Genomic DNA, 23,651 nt, shown 5'->3' on the forward strand with positions numbered 1-23,651 from the left:
TCAGCCCCTATCACCGCCGCGGCAGGGAGAGTGCAACCAGGGCGCAGCGGGCATGGTGCGTGACTCTGGCCAGCCGCCCGCTGAGCACCCAGCTCCCCGCTATTGCTTTCCCCCTTCCTTCCCTTCCCTTCCCTCTGCTGTTCTCTCTCAGTACTTTGAGTCCCTTCTTCCTTCCTTCTTTTCCTTTTTCCTTCCCTCTTTCCCCTTCCCTTCCTACAGTCATCCTTTCCGGGTCTGCCCGTGGCTCTGTTGCTCCTGAGCTGTGGAAGAACACACGCAGTTCCTTAATTACAAAAGTCCTGGGGCACCTGCTGGTTAATCTTCTAACCAAGACGCACCCAAGCGTGAGCAGGCGTCTGGCAGGCAGGAGAGGTTTGAGCCCTGAGAGGGGGAAAGACAGATCAGAGAAGGCGGTGGGGTGGGGGGAGCCCGCTGCGGTTGGGGGGGTGGGGGAGTGGGGAAGGGTGTACAATGGGGAGTCCCACCGGGGGTGGGCAGTTACAGGTAGGTGGGATGTTTGCATGCAAGGTCGGGAAGGCAATGCCGTATTTTTGTTTCTGAGGGCCGTCCTTGGAAGACAGGTGTTTTTCCTCTCGTTCGTGTCTGTTTGCTTCCTTACCGTACGCACGCATTACTTTTCTGCTCAGGACAATCATAGGCTTTTTATTTAGAGAAATGAAATCAATGTAATATAGTCAGTGTAAACAGAATGCGGAAGGGACCAGCAGATGGCGGAATGGTTATGTCACTGGAATCCCACTTAAGTTCACTCAGTGGCTTAAAACTCATGCCAGGTGCGTGTGCGTGCCCAAGATCCTGAGAGGAGAACAGGAGAAGAGAAGGGATTGAAGCATGGCCGTCCCCCCTGGGGGGTGATTTCTCACTTTCTATCTCTGCCTCTCCAGCGAGTGCACATGCCCTATGGCAAAACTCTCTTAAAGTAATAATAATGTGGAAACCATAGGGATGTAGGGAGGAAGATGCCTTCAGTAAGCCTCAGGGAAGATTCATTCTTGACTGGGGTTAGAAAGAGATGTCTGGAGGTGAAATGGGCCTGGGTCCCAGCCAGACAGGGGAATGTGATACGACGTATCAAGGTACGTGAGCTCGTGGGCCAGATACCCTCTGCCTTGGGCGAGGAGCCCCCACACCCCCACCCAGTAGTCTAGCCCACAGGCCATTGGAGCCAAAAGCGATGCCCTGTCCACAGCAGCCATGCGTTCCCTCGCAGTTACTCTGGGCCCAGCAGCCTGTATGCTTAGACCGGCCGCTGGGGAGAGCCCGCCGCCCAGTTACCGCTGAAACATTAGAACAAGGGATCTGGCCCAAACCTCAGGGCTGGTGGCGCCTTCCTGGGGGAGGGTTTGAAATCTGGCTGAGCAGGGCAGGCAGAAAGACAAGAGCTCTGTACTCAGATGAATCTGATTCTAGCCCCCAGATCGGGCGATTTCCCCACAAAGCACCCAGCCTAAGAGCCCTCACCAGGGTCTTCTCACATGGCTGCGGGGGCAGGGCCCTGCGTGTTTTCTCCAACCCGAAGTGGCAGCTCTGAGCCCCGCGTTTTAGCTTTCACCCCATCCAGAATAGCCCACATGTCCTAGTCATTCTGGAGCCCTGGTGACTGTACCACACTCTTGTTCCACTAGAGACAAGAGACAGAGACAGAGAGAAGGAAAGTGAGAAAGCACTTTCTCAGGGTGGGGAGTGATGGCCATGCCACCATCCCTTCTCCTCCTTTCTCCTTCTAGGATTTTGGGCATGCACACACACGCACCCAGTGTGTTTTTCAAGCCTCCAGGTCTGGGACTCGAACCACATAGTAGGCCATATGGAATCCAGTGCTGCAATCTCCACACCATCTGCTAGACCTGGCCCTGGTATCGAATCCCACTTTTTCCAGTTAAAGATCTTTAGTGCCCTTAAATGGTTATCAAGATAATCGTTGCCACTTACGGAGCCCTGACTCTGTGGCAGCCACTGTGTGAAGGGGAGCTGAAGGTCATTACCTCCTGCAGCAGTAGAGTTAGGGTTGGCGTAAGAGCCCACCCTCTTAGCCACGGGGCTGGAATAACTCATGCTCAGCCACGCCTCATAGCTACTCAGGCCCCCCGAGGTTCATCATCTGCACGCTACCTGGAGCTTAGGCCTCGGCAGGGAGGAAAACACGGACAGAAGGGTCCCTGCCTGGGTGACTTCTCTCCATCCACAAGGGCAGGCAGAGCCTCCATCCTGGCCTGCCAGCTAGAGTTGCCAGATAAAATAGAGGGCCTCCAGGTCAATTTGAGTCTCGGATACACAATACATACCATTTTAGTGTAAGTATGTCCCAAATACTGTATGGGATATACTTATGCTAAAAAAAAAGTACGTATTTGTTGCTTCTCTGAGATCCAAATTTAACTGGGTATGCTGCCTTTTAATTTGCTACATTTGGCAACCATATGGCCTGGAATCAGGAGGAAAAGAGCCCCATGCTCCCCTCTACTCATACAAACACATTTATATCTCTCCCCTACCCCTAGGTCCCTGTTCTTTTTTTGTTTGGCTACAAGAGAATCAAAATGTTCTGAGGACAGAGGGCACCCCAGGGTCCTTCTGCAGCTCAGAGACCAAATTAACCATGTCTAATTGCAGCTGGGGTGACAGCCAGCTTTCTGACACAAGCCTCTTGGTCGTGCCCTACCCCCGGACACTTTTTTGTTTTTATGCTGGAAATCCCTGGGCTGGGTAACTGCTTCTGGGTTCAGACTCGTTGTGAAGGCAACTCTCACTCCTTTGCTAATCTCTCTGCCAATCCCGTGACAAGTTTTGCTGCCAGTATGGTGCATGTGCGTCCAAGATCCCGAGAGGAGAACGGAGAAGGGATTACGGCATGGCCATCCCCCCTGGCGGGTGACTTCTCGCTTTCTGTCTCTCTGTCTGTTTCTCCAGTGTGTACACATACCCTATAACAAAAATATCTCAAAAAAAATTTTTTTTGTAAAAATCCTTGCGTAGTTTTTTTCTACTGCCCCTTTTCCATGACCTTTTTGATGGCCTCCTATCTACGTTTGAGGTTTTTTTCCTCCCAGACTATTTATTGATGTCCTCCTGCTCCCCCACATCTTCAGTAGAGCATCTCTGGGGGGCAGCAAGGGGAGCCCAGTTTGATCCTAGAACTGTTTGGTAGGTGGCCTCTCAGAAACGTCATTAAATCTTAGAGTTGCCATGGAAACATCTTCACTGATGTTTTGGGGCCCAGATAAGCAGTTCCAGGTGGCCAAAGACTTGGAGAAAGGGGGCAAAATGAAGGGAAAGTGTTTTCGAGGTGTTTTCCGCACTCTGCAGCCCAGCCCACTACAGATGCTGGAGGCGTCCTTCCTGGTTCCCAGGAAGTCGGACTTCAGAGAGATAGGAAGGGAGCTGGGGAGAGAGGTGCTTGGACTCTGTGCTCGTCCTTTCATCCCCTAGTCCTCCCTGGGGCTGAGCAAGCATTCTAGAGTCTGTTCTTTAGGAAGGATGGGAAGGTCGAAATGCTGTGATTCCCTGGACTAAATTCCTGAAAGGCTTGTTTGTTCAGAGGGCCTCGATTTTCCCAGATTCAAAATGGACTAAACTGAACCAGATGTGAGTCGTAAGGAGCTACAGTTGGTGGAAAAGTTTCTCTTTATAATATATTTTTTAAAGAATTACTTTATTGAACTTTATTTATTTATTTTTAATTTGACCAGAGAAGGACAGAGAGAGGGAAAGTGAGAAAGCAAGTCGCCAGGTCCAGGACTCGAACTGCAGTCGGCCATGTAGGAGTCCAGAGGCCTTAACCACCATGCCACCTGCCAGTCCCTCTTTATCATATTTTTAATCTTATAGCCTTTTTCTAGTAACAAAATCAATACAAGGGGGGACCAGCAGTTAGCGTAATGGCTATGTTGCTGGACTCCCATATAGTGGACCACGGTTCGAGTCCTAGACCTGATTGCTTAAACTCACGCTGGGCACATGTGCATGTGTGCCCCTGATCCCGAAAGTAGAATGGAAGAGAAGGGATTGTGGCATGGCCCTCCCCCCTGGGGGGTGATTTCTCACATTCTGTCTCTCTGCTTCTCTCTGTCTTTCTGGTGAGCGCATGCGCCCTATAGTAAAAAACTCTCAAAAAAAAAAAAATACAAGAAGATTTCAAAAGTTTCTGAAAAAATGGAATTAAAGTATGAGTTTTATTTGGGGGAAAAAATGTGAAATCTGGGACCAGCAGATGGCATGAAATAGTTATGTCGCTGGCCTCTCATGTAGTCAACCACGGTTCGAATCCTGGACCCACAGCTTAAAACTCACACCCGGCGTATGTGTGCCCACAATCCCAAAAGGAGAATGGAGGAGAAGAGATTATGGCATGGCCATACCCCCTGGGGGGTGATTTCACACTTTCTGTCTCTCTGTCTCTGTATCTCCAGTGAGCACATGCACCCTGTAGCAAAAATCTCTCTTAAAAAAAAGTTTTTTGAGGGACCAGCAGTTGGCATAATGGTTATGTCGCTGGACTCCCATGTAGTCAACCACGGTTTGAGTCCCGGACCTGGTGACTTAAACTCACACCGGGCGCATGTGCGTGCGTGCGTGCCCAAGATCCTGAGAGGAGAATGGAGGAGATGGGATTGTGGCATGGCCATCCCCCCGGGGGGTGATTTCTCGCTTTCTGTCTCTCTGTCTTTCTCTGTCTTTCTGGAGAGCGCATGCACCCTATAGCAAAAACCTCTCCAAAAAATATATATATATTTTTTTAAATCCTTGCATAGGTTTTCCTATTGCCCATTTTCTGTGACCTTTTTGATGACCTCTCATCTATGGCTGAGTTTTTCCCCCCAGGCTATTCATTGGTATCTTCCGTGAGTGAGCGAGGAGACAGCACCCTCAATAGAGTCCTTGCTCAGCGAGGTCTCTGGTTACAAACCCAGAACCTCCCCGTGTGGATCAGCCTAGCAGTGGTTGTGTTTTCCTGCTGTGCCTCCATCTGGCCCCTGGGTTTGGTTTTTCTTTTCTTTTCCTTTTTATGTAGCCACAAGCATTCCAGAAATACAGTAACAAAAGAGAAGGGTCTTTCATTCTGTGCCATAAAACGCCAGTTCTCAAACTCCTGAATACAAATGAATCCTCCAGGAACCATGTTAAAAATTCAGATTCCCAGGGCCAGCAGCTGGCATGGTAATTAAGGCACTGGACACTCCCACGTGGCCAACCACAGTTCAAGACCTGGACCAGATGGCTTTCTCAATTTCCCTCTCTGTGTCTTTCTCTGGTCAAACTAAAATAAATGAATGAGTAAATATAATTAAGTAGGGACCTGAAGATGGTGTAATAGTTACATTGCTGGACTCCTATGTAAAAATCCACTGCCATTTGAGTCCCAGAGCCAGCAGCTTAAAATTCACACCAGGCGTATGTGCACACATGCGCAAAATCCCAAGAGGAGAATGGATGAGAAGGGACTGCAGTGTGGTCTTCCCCCCTGGGAGGTGCTTTCTTGCTTTGTATCTCTCTGTCTCTCTCTGTCTGGCAAGCACATGTGCCCTATAGCAAAACACTCTAAAAAATTAATTAAATGATTCTTTTAAAAAAAATCCATATTCCTCTCCATGAAAGGTTCTGATAAAGCAATCCAAGAGCATGTCCCAATAATTCCATTTTTAACTTTCGTTTCCAAAGTCTAGTAGTGACGTTTGGTATACACTGCTCTAGAATGAACCTCGGTCAGCAGGAGGATGGATATGCCTCCAGACTGGTTCTCTATGTGGGTCCATTTTTATATTGGAAAAAATAAATCACTACGTGTGATTTTGTAGTTTATTTTTTTGCCATAGGGTGTATGTGCTCACCAGAAAGAGACAGAGAGAGAGACAACAAGAGGGAAAGCGAGAGGGGATGTGAGAAATCACCCCCCAGGGGTATGGCCATGCTGCAATCCTTTCTTCTCCATTCTCCCAGGATCTTGGGCATGCACGCACACATGCCTGGTATGATTTTCAAGCCACCTGGTCTGGGACTCGAACTGCAGTCAGCCAAGTGGGAGTCCAGCAATGTAACCACTACACCATCTGCAGTCCCCCACAGAGTCATTCTCTGAGTCAGTATCTGCAGAAGCAGGTTCTGCACTACACAGTGCTCCCTGCCCAGCCCTGCCCTGAGGTGAGCGGTCTCTGCAGGAAAAGTTGATTTCGCTGGGACCAGCAGTTAGCATAATGGCTATGTCGCTGGACACCCACGTAGTTTACCACGGTTAAAACTCCCGGACCTGGTGGCTTAAAACTCACACTGGGCGCGTGTGCGTGCGTGTCCAAGATCTCGAGAGGAGAATGGAGGAGAAGGGATTGCGGCGTGGCCATCCCCCCTAGGGGGTGATTTCTTGCTTTCTGTCTCTCTGTCTCTCTCTGTCTGTCTGGCGAGCGCATGTGCCCTATAGCAAAACCTCTCCAAAAAAAAAAGTTGCTTTCGCTAATGTCACCTGGGTCATCTCCCAGTTTCCCCGTCCCACCCTCTGTCCTGCGTGATGTCCTGTTGGCTGCTCTGTGCGGCTGGGAGGAAGTTCAGGGCGTGAGTAATCCACGTCTATGCAATTTGAGACCCGGTCGTTAGTGGATGACCGAGGGCTGACCAGCGCTGGGTAGTTTCCTGTGCCCTTCCTCCCCACGCCTCTACCCAGGAGGACCTTCCTCCTGAGAGTCTCTGCAGCAGGAAGCCAGGCTGCGCCTTCCTCCAGCGCAGGGCGGCTCCGTTCTGTGGCCCTCCAGAGTCAGGGAGGCTCCTTTCCCTGCTCAGAACAAAGCCTGGCGGGCTTCTCGCGCCTCCTCCATGGGACCCAACCGGTGTTTACTTGTGCCTCTCGAGCATGTGGCTTGGACATGGTGTTCCGCAGCGTGGAAGTGGCCGCGCACCAAGTGAAATACCCGTTACTATAGTAACAGTTCCTTTTTATTGATCCCAGAATAAACAGGAATGCAACGGCTGCCTCACTTGTTGGCGCGTTTCCGGGCCTCCCCATCCCCAGGGGTTTAAGAACCGCCCTCGGGAGGCGGCCCGCCTGGCTAGTCCGGGACATCCCGGAGGAGCAGGGACCGGCGGTTCTGCACCGACTTCTCCCCAGGACCGCCCCAAGAAGTAAGACCGTTTCTGTTCTGTTTCACCTGCTAGTGCGTGGGTGCTGGTCCGGGTGGAGGTAGAGGAGGTGGGCGGCCTCCCGGCACCAGGGTGGGCTGTCCAGGGGACTGAGCCCTTGGGTTTTAGGTCCCTGGGTTGTGTCCCCGCATCTGTGAAATGATATCGGTCTGCCTCCTGGCACGGGAGTTTGGGAAAAGGAGGAGAAATAAAATGAGCACCCAGAAACAGCCCTGCATTCCTGTTGAGCTCTTTCTTCCAAAGCCTCAGAGGAGTCAGAATGAATGCATAATATGGCCTCCTAAGCCCATTAGCACACAGCATGGGGCAGGGGTGTAAGTCTCTTAATAACTGACAGGTACAGAGCGACACAACTACGGACAGAGAGCAGAGTTTGGCATCGAGCTCAGCTCGGATTCCAGCACCTTCCTTCACGGGCTGTGTGTTCTTGGGGAAATCAGACGACCTCTCTGAGCTGAGTCCATAAAATGGGTGTAACAACAGTACCGCCTCCTCTGCTGTAGGAATCCCATGAGGGAAGGCTGCTAGGTGCGCAGCGCAGGCTCGGCACTGTGCCAGTGAGCTGCACACGCTGCCCGCTGCCTTCCTAGGGAATTTAACTTGGCTCTTTGCAGGGTAAGGCAAGCCCGGATGGGGCCAGAAACCAGGGGCTGTCGGACTGGGTGTGTCACGTTTCGAAACTGCTCCTGAACCCTCGTTGCTGGGTGCCAGGCAGCTCCGACACGTCTCTCCAGGGGGCTCAGACCCTGAGTGACTCCCTCAGGTCCGTTGCTGGTGAGACCTGCTGGGACCCCTCCTGCCAGCGGTGGGCCAGCAGGAGTGTCTGGTCTGGGCTTTCCCTGCTCACCTGCACAGCGCCCTCCACCGACCTTGCTGAGGACCTGCATCCACCCTGGACTCCGCTGGGGACTGAGTCGAAGCCCCGATGGCCACCCGAACCTGCTCCTCACTACTGGGATGTTACAGGGGGCCCAAAGCCAAATGTCCTGGAAGTTTGTCTTGAGTTGTGGCATCAAGAGGGTCAAGAGCCCTGAGGGGGCTTCCGGGCTCTGGCCAGACCCTGGCAGGAGGCCTGGAAGGGGCGCCCAGATACACTGCTCTTTGGTAGCACGCCAGGAAAACCCAGCTGGGCTCTTTCACCTCTGAAAGGAAAAACGCAAGAGGGGCCGGGAAATGCGGTGGCCACGCTTGTCACTTTAACTGATGGCCTCTCTTCCTTTGCCAGCCGTTATTCTAAAAGCTCCCTTCTCTGCCCTGCCACCCCATTAAATGCCAAGCCACGAAGGCCCCGAGTGTGTCCTGAGCAATAATGAGGAACAAGGGCCGGGGGTGGAGGTGGAGACCGAGCGGCAGGCCTGAGGAGGGAAGGTCCCCCAGCAGGCGGTCTCCTAGAGGCCTGTGGATTCTGGCTGAAGCCCAAAGCTGCAGGGACCCGCGGGAGTTTGTCCTTCACACGGGCTAAGAGTCCTCCAGCAGGCAGGCCTCCATTTTCTCATCTATAAAATGGGCTCGCACTCCCTCTTCATTGGGATTTCTATTTTTTTTTTAAGAGATCATCGTGGGACCAGCAGATGGCATAATGGTTATGTTGCTGGACTCCCACATAGTCAACTGCGATTTGAGTCCTGGACCCGGCAGCGTAAACTCACACTAGGCGTGTGTGTGTGTGTGTGTGTGCACGCGTGCACGGGCATCTAAAATCCCGAGAGGAGAATGGAGGAGAAGGGATTGCAGTGTAGCCATCCCCCCAGAGGGGTGATTTCTTGCTTTCTGTCTCTGTCTCTCCAGTGAGCACGTGCGCCCTATAGCAAAAATCTCTGTTTAATAAAAAAGAGAGAGATAGGACGAGCAGTTAGCATAATGGCTATGTCGCTGGACTCCCATGCAGCTGACCGCGGTTCGAGGCCTGGACCCAATGGCTTACAAAATCACACCAGACATGTGTGCGTGCATGCCCAAGATCCCAAGAGGAGAATGGAGGAGAAGGGATTGCAGTGTAGCCAGCCCCCCAGAGGGGTGATTTCTTGCTTTCTGTCTCTGTCTCTCCAGTGAGCACGTGCGCCCTATAGCAAAAATCTCTCCAAAAAAAAAAAGAGAGAGAGCGAGAGATTTTGTTATAGGAAGCATGTGCTCACCAGAGAGACAAATAGCAAGAAGTTACCCCCAGGGGGATGGCCACACTGCAATCCCTTCTCCATTCTCCTCTCAGAATTTTGGGCAGGTATGCAAAATCACCTAGTGTGAGTCTCAAACCACTGGGTCTAGGACTTGAACTGTGGTTTCTGTGGGAGTCCAGTGCCTTAACCGCTATGCCACCTGCCGGCCCCTCATGGGGTTTCTTTTCTTTTTTTTTTTTTTTTTGAGAGATTTTCACTATAGGGCACGTGCGCTCGCCAGACAGACAGAGAGAGACATAGAGACAGAAAGCGAGAAATCACTCCCCAGGGGGGATGGTCACGCTGCAATTCCTTCTCCTCCATTCTCCTCTCGGGATCTTGGGCACGCACGCACACGCGCCCGGCGTGAGTTTTAAGCCAACGGGTCCGGGACGCGAACCACGGTCGACTACGTGGGAGTCCAGCGACATAGCCATTACGCTAACTGCTGGTTCCTCATAGGGGTTTCTTAAGTACCAGAGAAAGAAAGGGAGGGAGCCCGAAAGACTGCACTGGAAGACAGTGGCGTGGTAGAGAGCATCCTTGGAAGGTCCTGGCTTTGCCATTTCCTGTCTCTGTGCCTTGGGTCAAGTAGCTTGGCCGCTCTGAGCCTCAGTTTTGTCTTCTACAAAATGGGCTACCACTGGCTGCTCCCAGGGCAGTGGTGAGGTCCAGATCGGCTATCACGTGCTCACCGCACGTCCCTTCAGGACCAGAGGCCACGGCTGGCCTTGGTGAGCATCCCGCTGCCAGGCCCTGGGTTAAGCTCACCGTGCTCATTTATCGGTCCCCCCTCCACATGGCCCCACGAGCAGGTATTGCCCTTGCTCCCACTGTTCAGTGGCTCAGAGAGGGTAGCTGTTCGCCTGAGGTCACACAGCCAGGAAGGGGTACCAGGGTGATTAAACCCAGACTCTCCTCTGACGTACCTCTTTAACCACTTTGCTTTGCTGGATCCCTGGTGCCCTGTGTGGTGGAATCAAACCCCCAGGGTAGGGGAGGGATGGATGCAGGGACATTAGGGTCTTAGTGGGGGCTGTTCTTAGGATGCACCAGGATCCAGAGCTCCATCAGTGCAACTCCCCTCCGCTCTCCTGTTCCCCTCTTATGGCGGGGAGCCAGGGTCTGGCTTCGAACCTGCCCCCCTGACACCAGCCATGCATCCCCCACAGGCTGGAGAGCTTGCCCTGGAAGTAGGGATCCCAGTGGAGCCTAGACCGCTGTGGGGAGAAGTTGTGCGACCTCTCGGGCCATAGGCAGAACCAGGGGCTCCCAGCCACTCCCTGCACCTCCCTTGACCCCTCCCCAGGAAAGGGAGGTCGTTCCCACAGTCTGCATAGAAAGTGCGAATGGATCAATTGATCACCATTGGGTAGTCAGCTGTGTGCTGTCACCTCCCGCTACCTCTCACTGTGCCCAGCATTTTAGCTCGCCTGGTCTTCATAGACTGGCTCTGATTCCGCTGAGCCCCAGAAGTTAAGAGCCCCCTACTCAAAGTCACACAGCCACTGAGAGCTGTCAAGCCCTCTCAGACCCACTTACCATAACCAGGCCGCCACAATCAGCTGAAATCACGCAGGCCAGGCAAAGAGCTTGTTGTTCTGCAGTTTTGGGTTTTGTAATTATCTTTTTAAAAACTCTGTGGCTTATAAAGTTGGCTGACTTTTGGAATCACCTGAAGAGCTTTTAAAACTCCTGAAGGCCAAGTTGCCCCCTAAGCCAATTAAACCAGAATCCTTGGGTGAGACTGAAGCATTGCTTTTTGTTTTGTTTTTTGTTTTGTTTTGTTTTTCTTTTCTTTTCTTTCTTTCTTCTTCTTTTTTTTTTTTAATTTGTGATAGGGCACCTGTGGTTGCCAGAGAGAGAGACACACAGCGAGAAAGCGAGGGAACGTGAGGAAGCACCCCGGAAGGGAGTTGGCCGCACCACGATCCCTTCTCCTCCATTCTCCTCTTGGGATTTTGGGCATGTACACGTGCCCAGCTTGTTTTTCAGGCTCCCAGGTCTGGGACTGGAACGTGGCAGTCGGCCATGTGGTATCCGGCCACCCAAACCACCATGCCACTGGCTGACCCAGCATTGACATTTCTAAGACTTCCCCTAGGGATGCTGATATGCAGCTAAAGGTCAGATCTACTGATTTTTTCATTTGTTTTGTTTGTTTGTTTGTTTTCAGGTTTTTGTCATAGGGCACACATGCTCACTGGAGAGAGACAGTGGGGGAAACAGAGAGGGAAGGTGAGAAATTACCCTCTGGGTGGGGGGGGATGGCCATGCAGCAATCTCTTCTCCCCCAATCTTCTTTTAGGGTTCCGGGCATGCACGCACACGCACATGCACCCGGCATGATTTTCAAACCAACCCATCTGGGATTCAAGCCATGGTCAGCCATGTAGGAGTCCAGCGCCTTAACCACTACACCACCTGCTGGCTCCCCTGGTGCAGTTTTTAAGAAAAATGAGAAAGCTGAATCCAGGACCAGGGATAGTATTTATTAGTAGCAATTGTTAACAGTAGCTGGCGGGGCACTCACATCATGCAGTTCCAGGGACACCGTTCACAATTTCACTTACACGCACCGAGGCCTGGAGCTGTGCCGTGCACGACCTGCTCTGTACACGGCCGCCCTGGTGGCCATCGGGGCCTCAGCTCCGTACTAGTTACCAGAATCGCCTTGTTAACTATACAGAAACCTCAGGACCTGTGTTCTGCTGGAACTCCCATTTCACAGAGAGGGAAACACCAAATTAAGAGCAGTCATTGGGGCTGGCAAGTGGCAAGTGGTTAAAGGCGCTGGATTCCCACATGGCCACTTTAACCCCACAGTTCGAGTCCTGGACCTGGTGGCTTGCTTTCTCATGTTCTGTCTCTCTTGCTCTCTCTCGCTTTGTCTCTCTCTGGTCAAACTTAAATAAATAAATACATTTAAATCCTTCTTTAAAAAAAAAAAAAAAAGGAGTTGTCCCACCTGCTCAGCGTGGCTGTCCTATTAGGAAAGCAGCCATAGACTATAAGCAGCAAGAAGGTGGGGCTGCACTCCAGGGCCTGGGATTGGGTCCCAGGGCGGGAGTGCTTGGGCTCTAGCTCTAAAGGGTACGCGAACTTGCCCCCAGCTAAGGAGGGACAGAGCCGGATTCGACCCGGTCTGAACGGCTCCACCATGAAGGGTGTTAACTACCCGCTTGCCTCTCTCCTTGAGCCACCGTCCTCGTCCCTGCCAGCTCTTCCTTTGGGTTTCATCCTTTTCTTTTCAGAGACGACCTGCCCAGTGCCCTCCTCACCTCTTGACCCATCGTGGCCCCTCCCCAGTGGTGCCAAGAGTCTTGGACCTCTCAAGACACCCAGCAGCCTTGGGACAACCCCAGATCTCTGCCTGAGAGGCTGGGATTCCCTCCCTTCCTTCCCTTCCTTTCCTCCTTTTTTTTTTTTTTTTTTTTTTTTTTTGAGACATTTTTACTATAGGGCACATGCACTCACCGGACAGAGAAAGTGAGAAAAGTGAGGGGGGATGGCCACACTGTAATCCCTTCTCTATTCTCCTCTCTGGATTTTGGGCATGCACACACATGTGCCCAGTGTGAGTTTCAAGCCACTGGGTTGGGGACTCAAACCGCAGTCAGTCATGTGGAAGGCCAGCACTTTAACCACCACATTACCTGCTGGTCTGGTCCCCTTTCTTTCCTTTTAAGAGAAAACCCCCAATAAGCTCTGGAAGCCAGGGTCTGCCCAGCCTTCAACCAACCCTGCTCACGGGAACACATATGCCTGACCCCTGGAGGGAGATCTCAGACACAAGTCGGGAATCTCCCAGGCTTAGTCCTGCAGAGCGGCGTCTGTCACCACGGGGCCTGGGTCTCCTTGGCCAAACACCCATGCTTCATTGAACGGGCCCTGTGTGTGGCTCTTCCACAGGGGCCTCGTTTAATTTGCAGGAGGAAAGGCCTGCCCTGCAGTTCTGCAAGCCCCTCCTCCCCACCCCACCCTTCCCCACCCGCGCTGCTTTCCCCACTTCCACCCCACCCTTCCCCGCCCTGCTCCGACACACGTGTCCACATGGCGTTCAGCGTCCTGAGTGGCAGAGGCAGCAGGTTCCCCAACTGCTGCTCTGGATACAAGAACCAGAAACATTCTCAGCATCCCTGCTTTGGCCACCATGCCACCCCGGACTCAGGGAACACCATCGCGTACAGCGCTGGCCACTGACCAGCCCTGGAGGGCAGGACTGGCCACGTAAGCTGCAGAGCCCAGTGCAACATGAAAACACAGGGTTGCTTGTTGGAAACCTATGAGGAATCTCAAGACCGCACAGCAGAAGGTTAAACCGAACAGGCCCGGTGCTGAAGGCAGCCCTGTAGGACAGGGGGTGGAGTGTGGCCCTCGGAGAGCCCTCCCATTGGCTGGTGGGTGACCTGTGAGGATAAGGTTCTCAGCCAGGCCAGTCAGAGGGTTTTCCTCTGGAATTCAATGGGAGAGACAGACAGCCCACTGGAAGAGAAGGGAAACCAAAGTCATAAAAAATTTCCTAAACGGTTGACAGTTTTCCCCACACTGCAGGGAGAATGACCTTTTAAAAGTTGAATCAGAAGCGCTCTTCCCCTGACTCGAACCCACCCGTCCACCCTCCCTGCAACGCTCGCCCCGTCTCACGCTCACGCCACGCCAGGCACACTGTGCCTTTTTGTTCCCTGAACAGACCCAGCTTGTTCAAGGTACATGAGTCACACAAGCTGTTCCCAAGGCCCCAAGCAGCCGCCTCCTCAGTCCAAACGGTCAGAGCTTGACTGTCACCTGCGCAGAGAGGTCTTTCCCCTGCACCTGGCTGCAGAGGGGTCCTTTGTTCGTCTCTGTTGGAGCCTGCCGAGTCCCTTCATGGTGCTCCTGGCTGTTTGTAGTCACTGGGTTTTACTGTTTGGCGTTTGTGTTCACCGTCTGCCTTCTGTGGTAGCCTGGCAGCTCTGTGACAGAGGGGACCTGGTTTACTTAGTTCAGCTCTGTGTGCCCAGTCCCTGGCAAGTTGTGGGAATGCTAACATTTGGGGAAGGCGTGACTGTCTGGAGTATTGTGTGCGTTCTCAGTGGTCACTCCTGTTTTGCGGTTCTTGATTTTGTGTACTTAATTTGTATCTGGCCACATTACTGAATTCTCTCAGTTGTTCCAGATGCTTTTGTGTTGATCCATTTGGTGATTCTGGGTCTATAGTTAATAGCTAGGCAAATATTAGTTCTACCAGCAACTTTCCTGAAGTTAAACAACTTATTTCTGTTTCCTGCCTTATCACGTTGGCAACTTAGAGCTAGTTCTTTAAAGATGGTGAACCTGAGGATCAGCAGAGGGTGTAATGGTATGTAACTGGACTCCCTCGTAGTCGGCTATGGTTCAAGCACCCAACCCCGTGGCCTGTAACTCATGCCAAGCATGTGTGCCTATGTGCCCAAAATCCCAAGAGGAGAACAGAAGAGGGAGAAGGCAGTGTGGCCATCCCCCCAGGGGGTGATTTCTCATTTTCTGTCTCCTCTCTGGTCCTGTCTCTCCAGTGAGTACATGCGCCCTATGGCAAAAATATCTCTAGAAAAAAAAAAAGATGGTGAGACTCAAGTGTGCTCTGGAAGGTTTGGGGAACAGAAAGACTAGGGACAGGGTGAATAGCCAGGAAGCCTCAGCTGCTGTTAAAGTATGGGGCAGGATGAGAGCAGAGGACATGGGGAGGGAAAAAAGTAGCCGAGAAGTACTTACAGGACTGGTAGACTTGGTCAATAAGAATACGCAGTGGGCCAGCCAGTGGCATGGTGATGAAGGCAGCTGGATCCCACATGGCCGACTGCAGCTTGAAAAACACGCTGGGCACGTGTGCGTGCACGCCCAAAACCCTGAGAGGAGGACGGAGAGGTGTCGAAGCATGGCCATTCCCCATGGGGGTGCTTTCGCTCTCCTCCTCCCCCTTCCCTTTCCCTCTCGCTCTCCAGTGAATACACAATGCCCTATAGCAAACTAAAAATGGAAAGAAGAATAGGCAACAAAATATCCCACCGCTGTGATCTGAATCGGTGCACTGGCTCCCAGAAAACTTGATCCCACAAACTAAGAAAACACCCATACTCAAGGAAGAAATTAAAGGGGATTAATATAGCCAACTGTTTCTTTTATAAAGGAACTACCGAATGTTGTCCTGATCACTTTTTGAGGACCTTAACACTGGGAAGGACACAACCTGAAAACAAACAGCTTTGTGGGGAAAGAAGAGGAGAAGAAAGAAGTTCGTTACCAGCCCATTGTAGAAACACTTCAAAAACATGTTTCCCAGGGAACCAACAGTTAGCGTAATGGCTATGTCGCTGGACTCCCACGTAGTCGACCGCAGTTCATTTCCCGGACCCAGTGGCTTCAAACTCACGCCGGGTGCGTGTGCGTGCATGCCCAAGATCCCGAGAGGAGAATGGAGGAGAAGGGATTGCAGTGTGGCCATCCTCCCTGGGGGGTGATTTCTCACTTTCTGTCTCTATGTCTCTCTCTGTCTTTCTGGCGAGCACACACCCCCTATAGCGAAAAACCTCTCCAAAAAAAAAAAAAAGTTTCCCAGAGGCTGCATGCATGGTCACATCACAATCCCCTTTCTTCCACTTCTCTCTCCTTTCAGGATTCTGGGCACATGCGTATGCGCACCCAGTGTGTCTGTAAATCCAGTATCCGATCTGTGCCGTCGGCCATGTAAGATCCAGCTTCTTAACCACCAGGCCATGAATTGTGAATGTAAATTCAAGGAAAAGGAGATGTTTTTATGTTCTTAATTGGCTACATTCAAAATAACTTACAATAACGGACACTTTTTCCAGGTCGTCTTCACATGTGGTCTTACTCCTCCTCATGGCATCGTGCGGGGGTACTAATATGAGCCAGGCCAACGGGGCACGGTGGTGGTGCTGCCCTCCACAGAGCTGGGCCCATGTGGCGAGGTCTCGGATTCTGACCCAGGGCCTCCCTGTGCATGCTGGGTACACACACATCTGTGCTTGAGCTGGCTGAGGCCGACGGTGGGTCACAGCGTGAGGACCTCGCTGACAGTCTCTCTCGTGAAAAAAAGTAAATAAACTCATCTTTTTGAGAGAGAGAAATTTTCGCTATTGGGCATGTGCTTACCAGAGAACAGAGAGAAGCAGAGAAAGTAAGAAACCACACACACACACACACACACACACACACACACACACCCCGGGAGGATGGCTACACTGCAATACCTTTTCCTCCATTCCCCTCTCAGGATTTTGGGCATGCACACACATATACCTGGCATGAGTTCCAAGCCCCCAGGCCTGAGACTTGAACCATGGTCAGCCATGTGCGAGTCCAGTGCCTTAACTACCACACCACCTGCTGGCCCCACCTTGGGACTTTTTATTTTTAAGATTTTATTTAACTTTATTTATTTATTTAAATTTGACAAGAGAGAGAGAGAGAGAAGGCAAGCTGCCAGGTCCAGGACTTGAACCACGGTCAGCCATGTGGGAGTCCAGCGCCCTTAACCACCACACCACCTTGGGACTTTTTAAAAAGACATCTTTCCTCCTCAGGCACGCTCGCTCTCTCTTTCACGTGCACACTCACGCGTCTGGGTGTTTTAAGGATAAAGAGCCCGCTTGTAAAGGAGGGAGCCCTTCTGCCACAGTGTCCGTAAACAGACACATTTGAAGCTGCTGTAGCAAAAGCAGTGCCACCGAGTAGCCGGACATTCGCGTAAAAGATGACACCGTCCCTTCATAGGCCCCAGCAGTCCCCGGGTCTCATTTTCTTCTCTTCGATGCGGAGAAAGTGAAAGCTGAGCAGAGAGCTTGGAATTATGAACGGGGTTGGACAGGACGGGTGATATTTTCTTTTTCTCACTGCCTTTATTGAAATTATCTTTAATAAGTATCTATTACTCTTTCTAAATGTCTTTTTTTTCTGGAGAAAGCTCATTGAAAAACTGAAACATAAACATACTTCCTTTTACAGTAGGAGAAATTGTTTCTTGCAAAATCAGGCCAAAAGAAGTGTGCGGGTGTCCGGCCAGCTGATGGAGCGCTGGTTGAGTGCTGCCACATGACCAATGGCAGTTTGAGTCCTGGACCCGGCAGCTTGAAAAACACTCTGGGCGTGCGTGTACGTGCCCAGAATCCTGAGAGGAGAATGGGGAAGGGATTGTGGCATGGCCGTCCCCCCGGAGGGTGATTTCTCTCTGTCTCCTTCTGTCTGTCCAGCAAGCACACACGCCCTATAGCAAAAATATCTCTCTCAAAAAAAAGTGTGTGGATGTCAACTCGTGTCCCATGGCCCAGAATTGCTCTCCTTCTATGCTCTAGAAACTTCATAAACACCATCTCCAGCCCTTGCAGTCCAGCGCACAGGTTCGATGATTGTTCCCATTTCACAGATGAGGAAAGTCCAGCCGCTCGCCTGCAGGTGACCAAGGCCCAGCCGACATGAAAAGCCTTGCCCTCAACTGCACCCACAGGGAGGGGCGATGGGGCACAGCGTTGACCATCTCCTCTGCCCATCCCTACAGCCTCGATGTACTCAGAGATCCAGAGGGAGCGGGCGGACATCGGGGGCCTGATGGCCCGGCCAGAGTACAGAGAGTGGAACCCCGAGCTCATCAAGCCCAAGAAGCTCCTGAACCCGGTGAAGGCCTCCCGGAGCCACCAGGAGATGCACCGGGAGCTGCTCATGAACCACAGAAGGTGGGAGAGCCTGCCGCCTGGGCTGGGGCGTGCCCCTTGTGGACAGTAGACCTAGAGCACCGTGGGGTCCCCTACAGAAATTGTGAAGGTCTAGTTCCTGTTGGGCCCCTGGGGACCAGAGGGTCCCAGAGAGCCCCGGGGGGCTGGGACCACAGAGGAGGAAAGTGGCAGGGGTCTGAGTCAAGCTCTCTGAGCAGGTGACGCCTGTGGCCTGAAGCGGGAATAGGAGTCAGCCAGGCTAGGAGTGGGGGTGGCATAGGAAGCTGCGTGAGCAAATAGCCGGGAAACAGTGGCTCCATGTGGCTGGGGCATCGAGCATGAGGTGCAGGCCCCGGGAGAAGCATGGACGCGGAAGGGTCTAAAGCAGAAGGCCACATGGTCTGATCAGTGCATCGGACAGGTCCCTCCGGCTGGGGGTGTGGGAGGCGAGGACCGCTCGATGTTGTGAGAAGCACAAATGTTGCAGAGGCCCGGGATGTTGGTTCCTTGGCGGTGCCATGGCAGAGTCGGGCTGGAGGGGCATTGGAGGTGGCAGGGCTGGACTCCACAGCTGATGGGATGTGAAGTGGGACAGGATGGCTGAGGCTGCTTCTGCGGTCTGGAAATATCTCCCCAGCTCACCAGTGCTAGGATGAAGACGGCCGCCTTCGCCGCTCCCTCTGCTGGCTAGTTCTGGTATTAGCACCGGCTGGGACCAGCGATGGCCGCTATTCATTTGTACCCTGGGGTTTTTTAATTTTTTTTTATTTTTTAATTTTTGCCTTCACCTAGTACAACACAAGCATTTGTTCTGACTGCCTTTTAGAATCATCCCTTTTCATATGTGTGTGTATATATATATATACACACACATACATACATACACACACACACATACACACACAATAAAAAGCAAAAACTTAAAGACAAATGGGGGAAATATTTCCAATGTAAATAAATTAAATTGAAAAATGTATATATAGAGAAAAAATGTAAATATTCAGATCTCTTAAAAATTCACAGAAAAAATCTGAATGAAAAATAGGTGAAGTTAATTTGCAAAAGAAGAAACCCAAATGTTTGTCCCAAGTGATGAAACATCAAAGAAACAAGTGAAAACCAGATGGTTCGTCTTGCCTCCCAAATTCTCATATGAAAAGGACGGCTGGTGACTTTGGGAGAGAGAAATGCCCTCAAACACTGTTGACAGAAAAAAAGAGCAAATGACCTTTCCAAAGGTCAGAGGGACATATGTGCCCCACACCTTCAAAAGAGCACGCCCCGCAATTCCACCTTTAGAAACTTATCCTACAAAAATAACCAGAATTGGGCCCAATGGGAGGCATGATGTTTGAGGTGCATGGCCGACCATGGTTCTAGTCCCAGACCTGGCAGTTTGCTTTCTCGCTTTCCCTCTCTCTATCTCTGTCTCTCTCTGGTGAGTACATGTGTCCTACAGCAAATTAAAAATTATTATAATTAAACATAAACAATTTTCAAAATTAAAAAATAATGATAACCAGAAATAACATAAAACCTGCTCTCTGCAGTCAAACAGGTCTGGGTTCAAATCCTGGCCTGGCCTATTTGTGACCCAGACCTGACTGGTGTCCTGGTCCTGCCCTGGCAGCCTCATTTCCCTTCTCTGTAAAATGGGTCAGTAAACGGTTCCTCCTCACAGAGCTGCCAGAAGGAACGCAGGAGGAGACAGTGGGGTCGTTGTGAGGTGCAGCTCTGAGACCTGGGAGGCCCGAAGGGGGTGGAGGCAGGAAGGGCGTGGGGGTGATCCTCCTGACTGTCCTCCCACTCCAGGGGCCTGGGCGTGGACAGCAAGCCTGAGCTGCAGCGTGTCCTGGAGCACCGCCGGAGGAACCAGCTCATCAAGAAGAAGAAGGAGGAGCTGGAGGCCAAGCGGCTGCAGTGCCCTTTCGAGCAGGAGCTGCTGAGACGGCAACAGAGGCTGAACCAGGTAGGTGAGGGCGCCAGCCCCCGCCAGCTTCCTCCAGGGCTGTCTCCTGACCCAGGGAGGAGGGCGGGCAGAGCCTTGGACCGGGCGTCCTCGCTTTGCCACTCCCTTCGCTGTGTGGCGTTGGCCAAGCGCTTTCGGATCTGCCCAGTGCCCCGCAGGCTGGTTCTCATTTCACTCTCTGCTGTCCTTGAGGCTGAGCAGGGACGGTCCCATTTCACAAGTGGGGATCCGAGGCCTGAGTGAGGTCAGGGATTTGAACCAGGCTTTAAGGAGAACTGTCCCATGCTGGGCCCTTCCAGCCAGCAGGTGGCAAACCTGACACCAGGTTCTGTTTCTCCACGGAGCCCACCATTGACTGTGGCCCCATGGGTTTGAGACTAGGAGCCCCAGCCTGCCCACGTCACCCCCTGCTTGGCTGTCCTCCAGCTGGAGAGCCCGCCGGAGAAGGAAGAGGAGCACGCCCCCGAGTTCATCAAGGTCCGGGAGAACCTGCGGAGGATCGCGGCGCTGGCGCCCAGCGAGGAGCGGGCACTGTAAGGAGCGGGCCACGCCTGCCGGGCCCGACAGCCTCCAGCGCTTCAGTGCGACCGCCATGTGCACACCTGCTCCCCCGAAATGTGACCCCCAGAGGCCCTGGCTGTCCCTGAGAAGCAGGGCCCCTAACCCCCGAGGCCATTCTTCTAAGCACCCACCCTTCCTGCTCGGTGAGGAAGCCACTGCTGGGAGCCCTTTGCCAAGGCCCCTCCTGGTGGAGATTCAGCCCTGCAGGTTTTCCTGGCAGAACTGAAAAGGAGGGAGGGGTGCCCGCCGGCCTGACCGGCCCTCCATTTTCCCAGGAGGCTCCGAGGCCCCAGGGCGCCCTGCTTCTCAAAGCATCCCTGTTCCCAGGCCTGGGAACCTCCACCACTACCTGCATCCAGGTGTGGACAGCTGACAGCCAGTGCCCGATGGGGAGGGGTTCAGGAGAGCTGCGAGGAAAGGGAGGCGGCAGGGGCCAGGTGGGAAGGGTACAGCGGAGATGGTGTCTCAGGATTTCCCAGCCCCCATCTCCCTCACCCATGCTTTCAATTTCTCGGATCAGCACCCTCCCCGACGTCCCTGGGGCCCCTGGCTCACCAGGCCTCAGCCTCCCTGCTCCCAGGAGTCTGGAACAGCTCCTCAGTCAAGCTCGGGGGTCCCCAGGGCCTCCTTGAAGTAAGCTGGTGATTTGGGGGCTGGGCTGGGGCTGTGGCCGCATTGCTGACAAGCTCGCAGGTGAGGCTGCGGCTGCTGGTTTGAGGGCCCCGCGGGGCAGGAGCACGCAGGGGTGTAGTGTTGGAAATATCTCTGAAGCCATCTTGCTCCCCTACCCTCCAGCTCCCATGGCCTCTGCTTTGGGAGATTCCTGCCCACAAACACCCCCTGCCCCCCTCCACCTCTGCACCCAATGCACCCTGGCACTCTGCATGCATCCCTCACTGCTCCTCCAGGGACTCTAGACCGCGTAGACTCTGGCCTAGCAAATGGAGTCGGCTGTGTGAGTGTGGTTTTTAACAGAGCTGTACATCATTGCCAATCCGCATTTCTTACCAGTGTGAGCACACGGTGAGGATGCAATTCTAGCCAAAAGAAAAAAAAAAAAACAACTTTTTCTACCTTTTCCTACAGCCTTATGGAAAGCTCACCTGCAGTGGTTTCCAGTATATTTCCGGAAATGCAAATGGTGGCTGGAAGACCCTACTGCCACCGGCCCCTCTGGGTCAGCATTTCCTGTCTGTCACCTGAGTCCTGCCCCGCCTGGGCCAACTCCAACAAGTTTGCCCATTCTTCCTCAAATACCTCCTCCCATTCGAGACCCAAACTCTGTAAGCTTTTGCTCCTAGTCCATTTTTAAAGATTCAGAGAATAACCAGGCTGGTCTCTTTTCCCCGAAAAAGTAAAACCCCTGCCTCTGGCTTCGTAAACCCACCTTTAAGGAGATGGACCAGCGCTGGAAAAGCATCTGTCACTCCCCAGAAGAGCCAGAAAGCTTCTGCCGGCATCAGAAAGGAGGAAAGGACCGTGCTGGTCTTCCTCCTAACAGGGCCCTAGCGAATTAAAGACGCCCTTTTCCCATGAGAGGTGCCAGCACGGGGGTGTGAGTACAGGTATGTTGCATGTGTGTGCATGTGTGTGTGTAAGTTGGGCTTTGAATGGCTTCCTGTCTGCATGTGACTCACCCATGGGGGTCTGTATGTTATTCAGACATGTGAAGAGAAGAAAGACGGGTGTCCCCGGAGGAGCAGAACCCCTCAAGGTCATACAGGGGAGTCCCCAGGGCTGCTCCATGGTCATAGGCAGCAGGTTGTGGAGATAAAGCTTCAGAAACAGAGGGGACCTTGGGCCCCATATCATCCAGGGGACCCGTGACAGGCACCCTTGGTTCATGCTTCAGTGGTTAATCTCAACTCCTCTCTAGCCACTTCCCACTGCAGAGGCTATAAATCCAGATTCTCATTGTTCCAGCCCCCTTTGTGGCTTGTGTTGACCATGTGACCAGGTATGGCCAATGAAACTAAAGGGGACGTTTACAAGGGCTTCTAGGAAAACTTATTCTTTTCTAATAAAAAGCATCAGGCATGGCTAACACCTCCTTGGCCCTCCTCCTTCCTGCCTTGATTGAGGATGCAGTGCCTGGAGTCATAGCAGCCATCTTGCTACCATGAGACAAAGGCCAAGAGAATCACAGAGACATTAACCCAACCATCATCTGACCAAGCCAATGCCAGCAGCCATCCTCCTCCAGAATTGTTGTAAATAAAAATAAACCCCCTTTGTTTAAGCCATTGTTGGTAAGTCTCTGTTATTTGCAACCAAAAGCACTCCTAACCATCACAGAGAGCCTGCCCTGCCTGCCCAGAATTACCAGCAGGCTGTGCTAAAAATCCAGATTCCTCTTTCCCATCAGAAGCCTGTTGGGTCGGGATCCCCAGAGACAGTGCCTGGGATCTGGGTGACTGCGTTACCACATTCTTCCCCATACAGCCCACCTGGCACGACTCTGAGAGCTGACACTTGGGCATCACTAATTCCCTCGTCAGCCAACTCATATGTGAGGGTGTTTCTAACAGGTCTGGATGCCACGGTCCATCTCCAGCTTCAGCCAGCCTCAGACCACAGGTACGCATGTGCCCAGTGAACTCAGGGAGGTCTCTGGATGTGAACCTGGACCCCTCCAGTGTGGAAGCATTGTGCTTTACCACTGTGCCGCCATCTGCCCCAACAAATATCTGCTGAGTGCTTACTCTGTACCAGGAAGCAGCCTGTGCTGGGCACGTGGCGGAAACAAAGCAGGAGAAGGGCCTCCCCTCTGCGTGGGATACTGCAGTGGCCTCCTGCTACCGCCCGTGCTCTGCAGCCCGTTCTCAGCAGAGAACAGGAGGGTCTTCTCACAAGGCAGCTCTGGCTGCCCCACACGGAGCCCTCTGCTGGCTCCCACGGAGTCCTTCCTGCAGTCTGGAGGGCCCTGTGTGTGTCCGGCTCCCTCCTCACCTCTCCCTCCTCCCTCCACGCTCCTACTCGCTCACGCAGCTCCGGCCAGCCTGCCTCGCACTGTCGGGGCGTGCCCCCCTCACCTTTTCACCTGCTATATTCCTCAGCTCGGAGTATTCTTTCTCCAGAGCCCCTGGCCACCCCCTCGTGCTTTCTTAAATAGAGATTTTTGCTATAGGG

General features: G+C 52.7%; 1 protein-coding gene across 5 annotated transcripts in view; it reads left to right on the forward strand.

Moving 5' to 3' along the window:
• Positions 1-22,763, forward strand: part of FAM107A (family with sequence similarity 107 member A) — a 28,567-nt gene extending 5,804 nt beyond the window's left edge. For 2 of the 5 annotated variants that reach the window (XM_014584431.2, XM_006169148.3), the window contains exons 2-4: positions 17,839-18,013; positions 19,805-19,961; positions 20,343-22,763. In XM_014584431.2, coding sequence (XP_014439917.1) covers positions 17,844-18,013; positions 19,805-19,961; positions 20,343-20,498 — 483 coding nt within the window. In that variant the 5' untranslated portion in view covers positions 17,839-17,843 and the 3' untranslated portion in view covers positions 20,499-22,763. Of the gene's footprint in view, positions 1-6,979; positions 7,129-17,711; positions 17,736-17,838; positions 18,014-19,804; positions 19,962-20,342 lie in introns of those variants that run through there. The other 3 variants (XM_006169151.2, XM_006169152.3, XM_006169150.3) reach the window with 3 other exon arrangements.
• Positions 22,764-23,651: the final 888 nt, after the last annotated feature.

The sequence above is a fragment of the Tupaia chinensis genome, unplaced genomic scaffold (assembly GCF_000334495.1).
Source record: "Tupaia chinensis unplaced genomic scaffold, TupChi_1.0 Scaffold146828_1, whole genome shotgun sequence".
In the NCBI taxonomy this organism is placed as follows: Eukaryota; Metazoa; Chordata; class Mammalia; order Scandentia; family Tupaiidae; genus Tupaia; species Tupaia belangeri.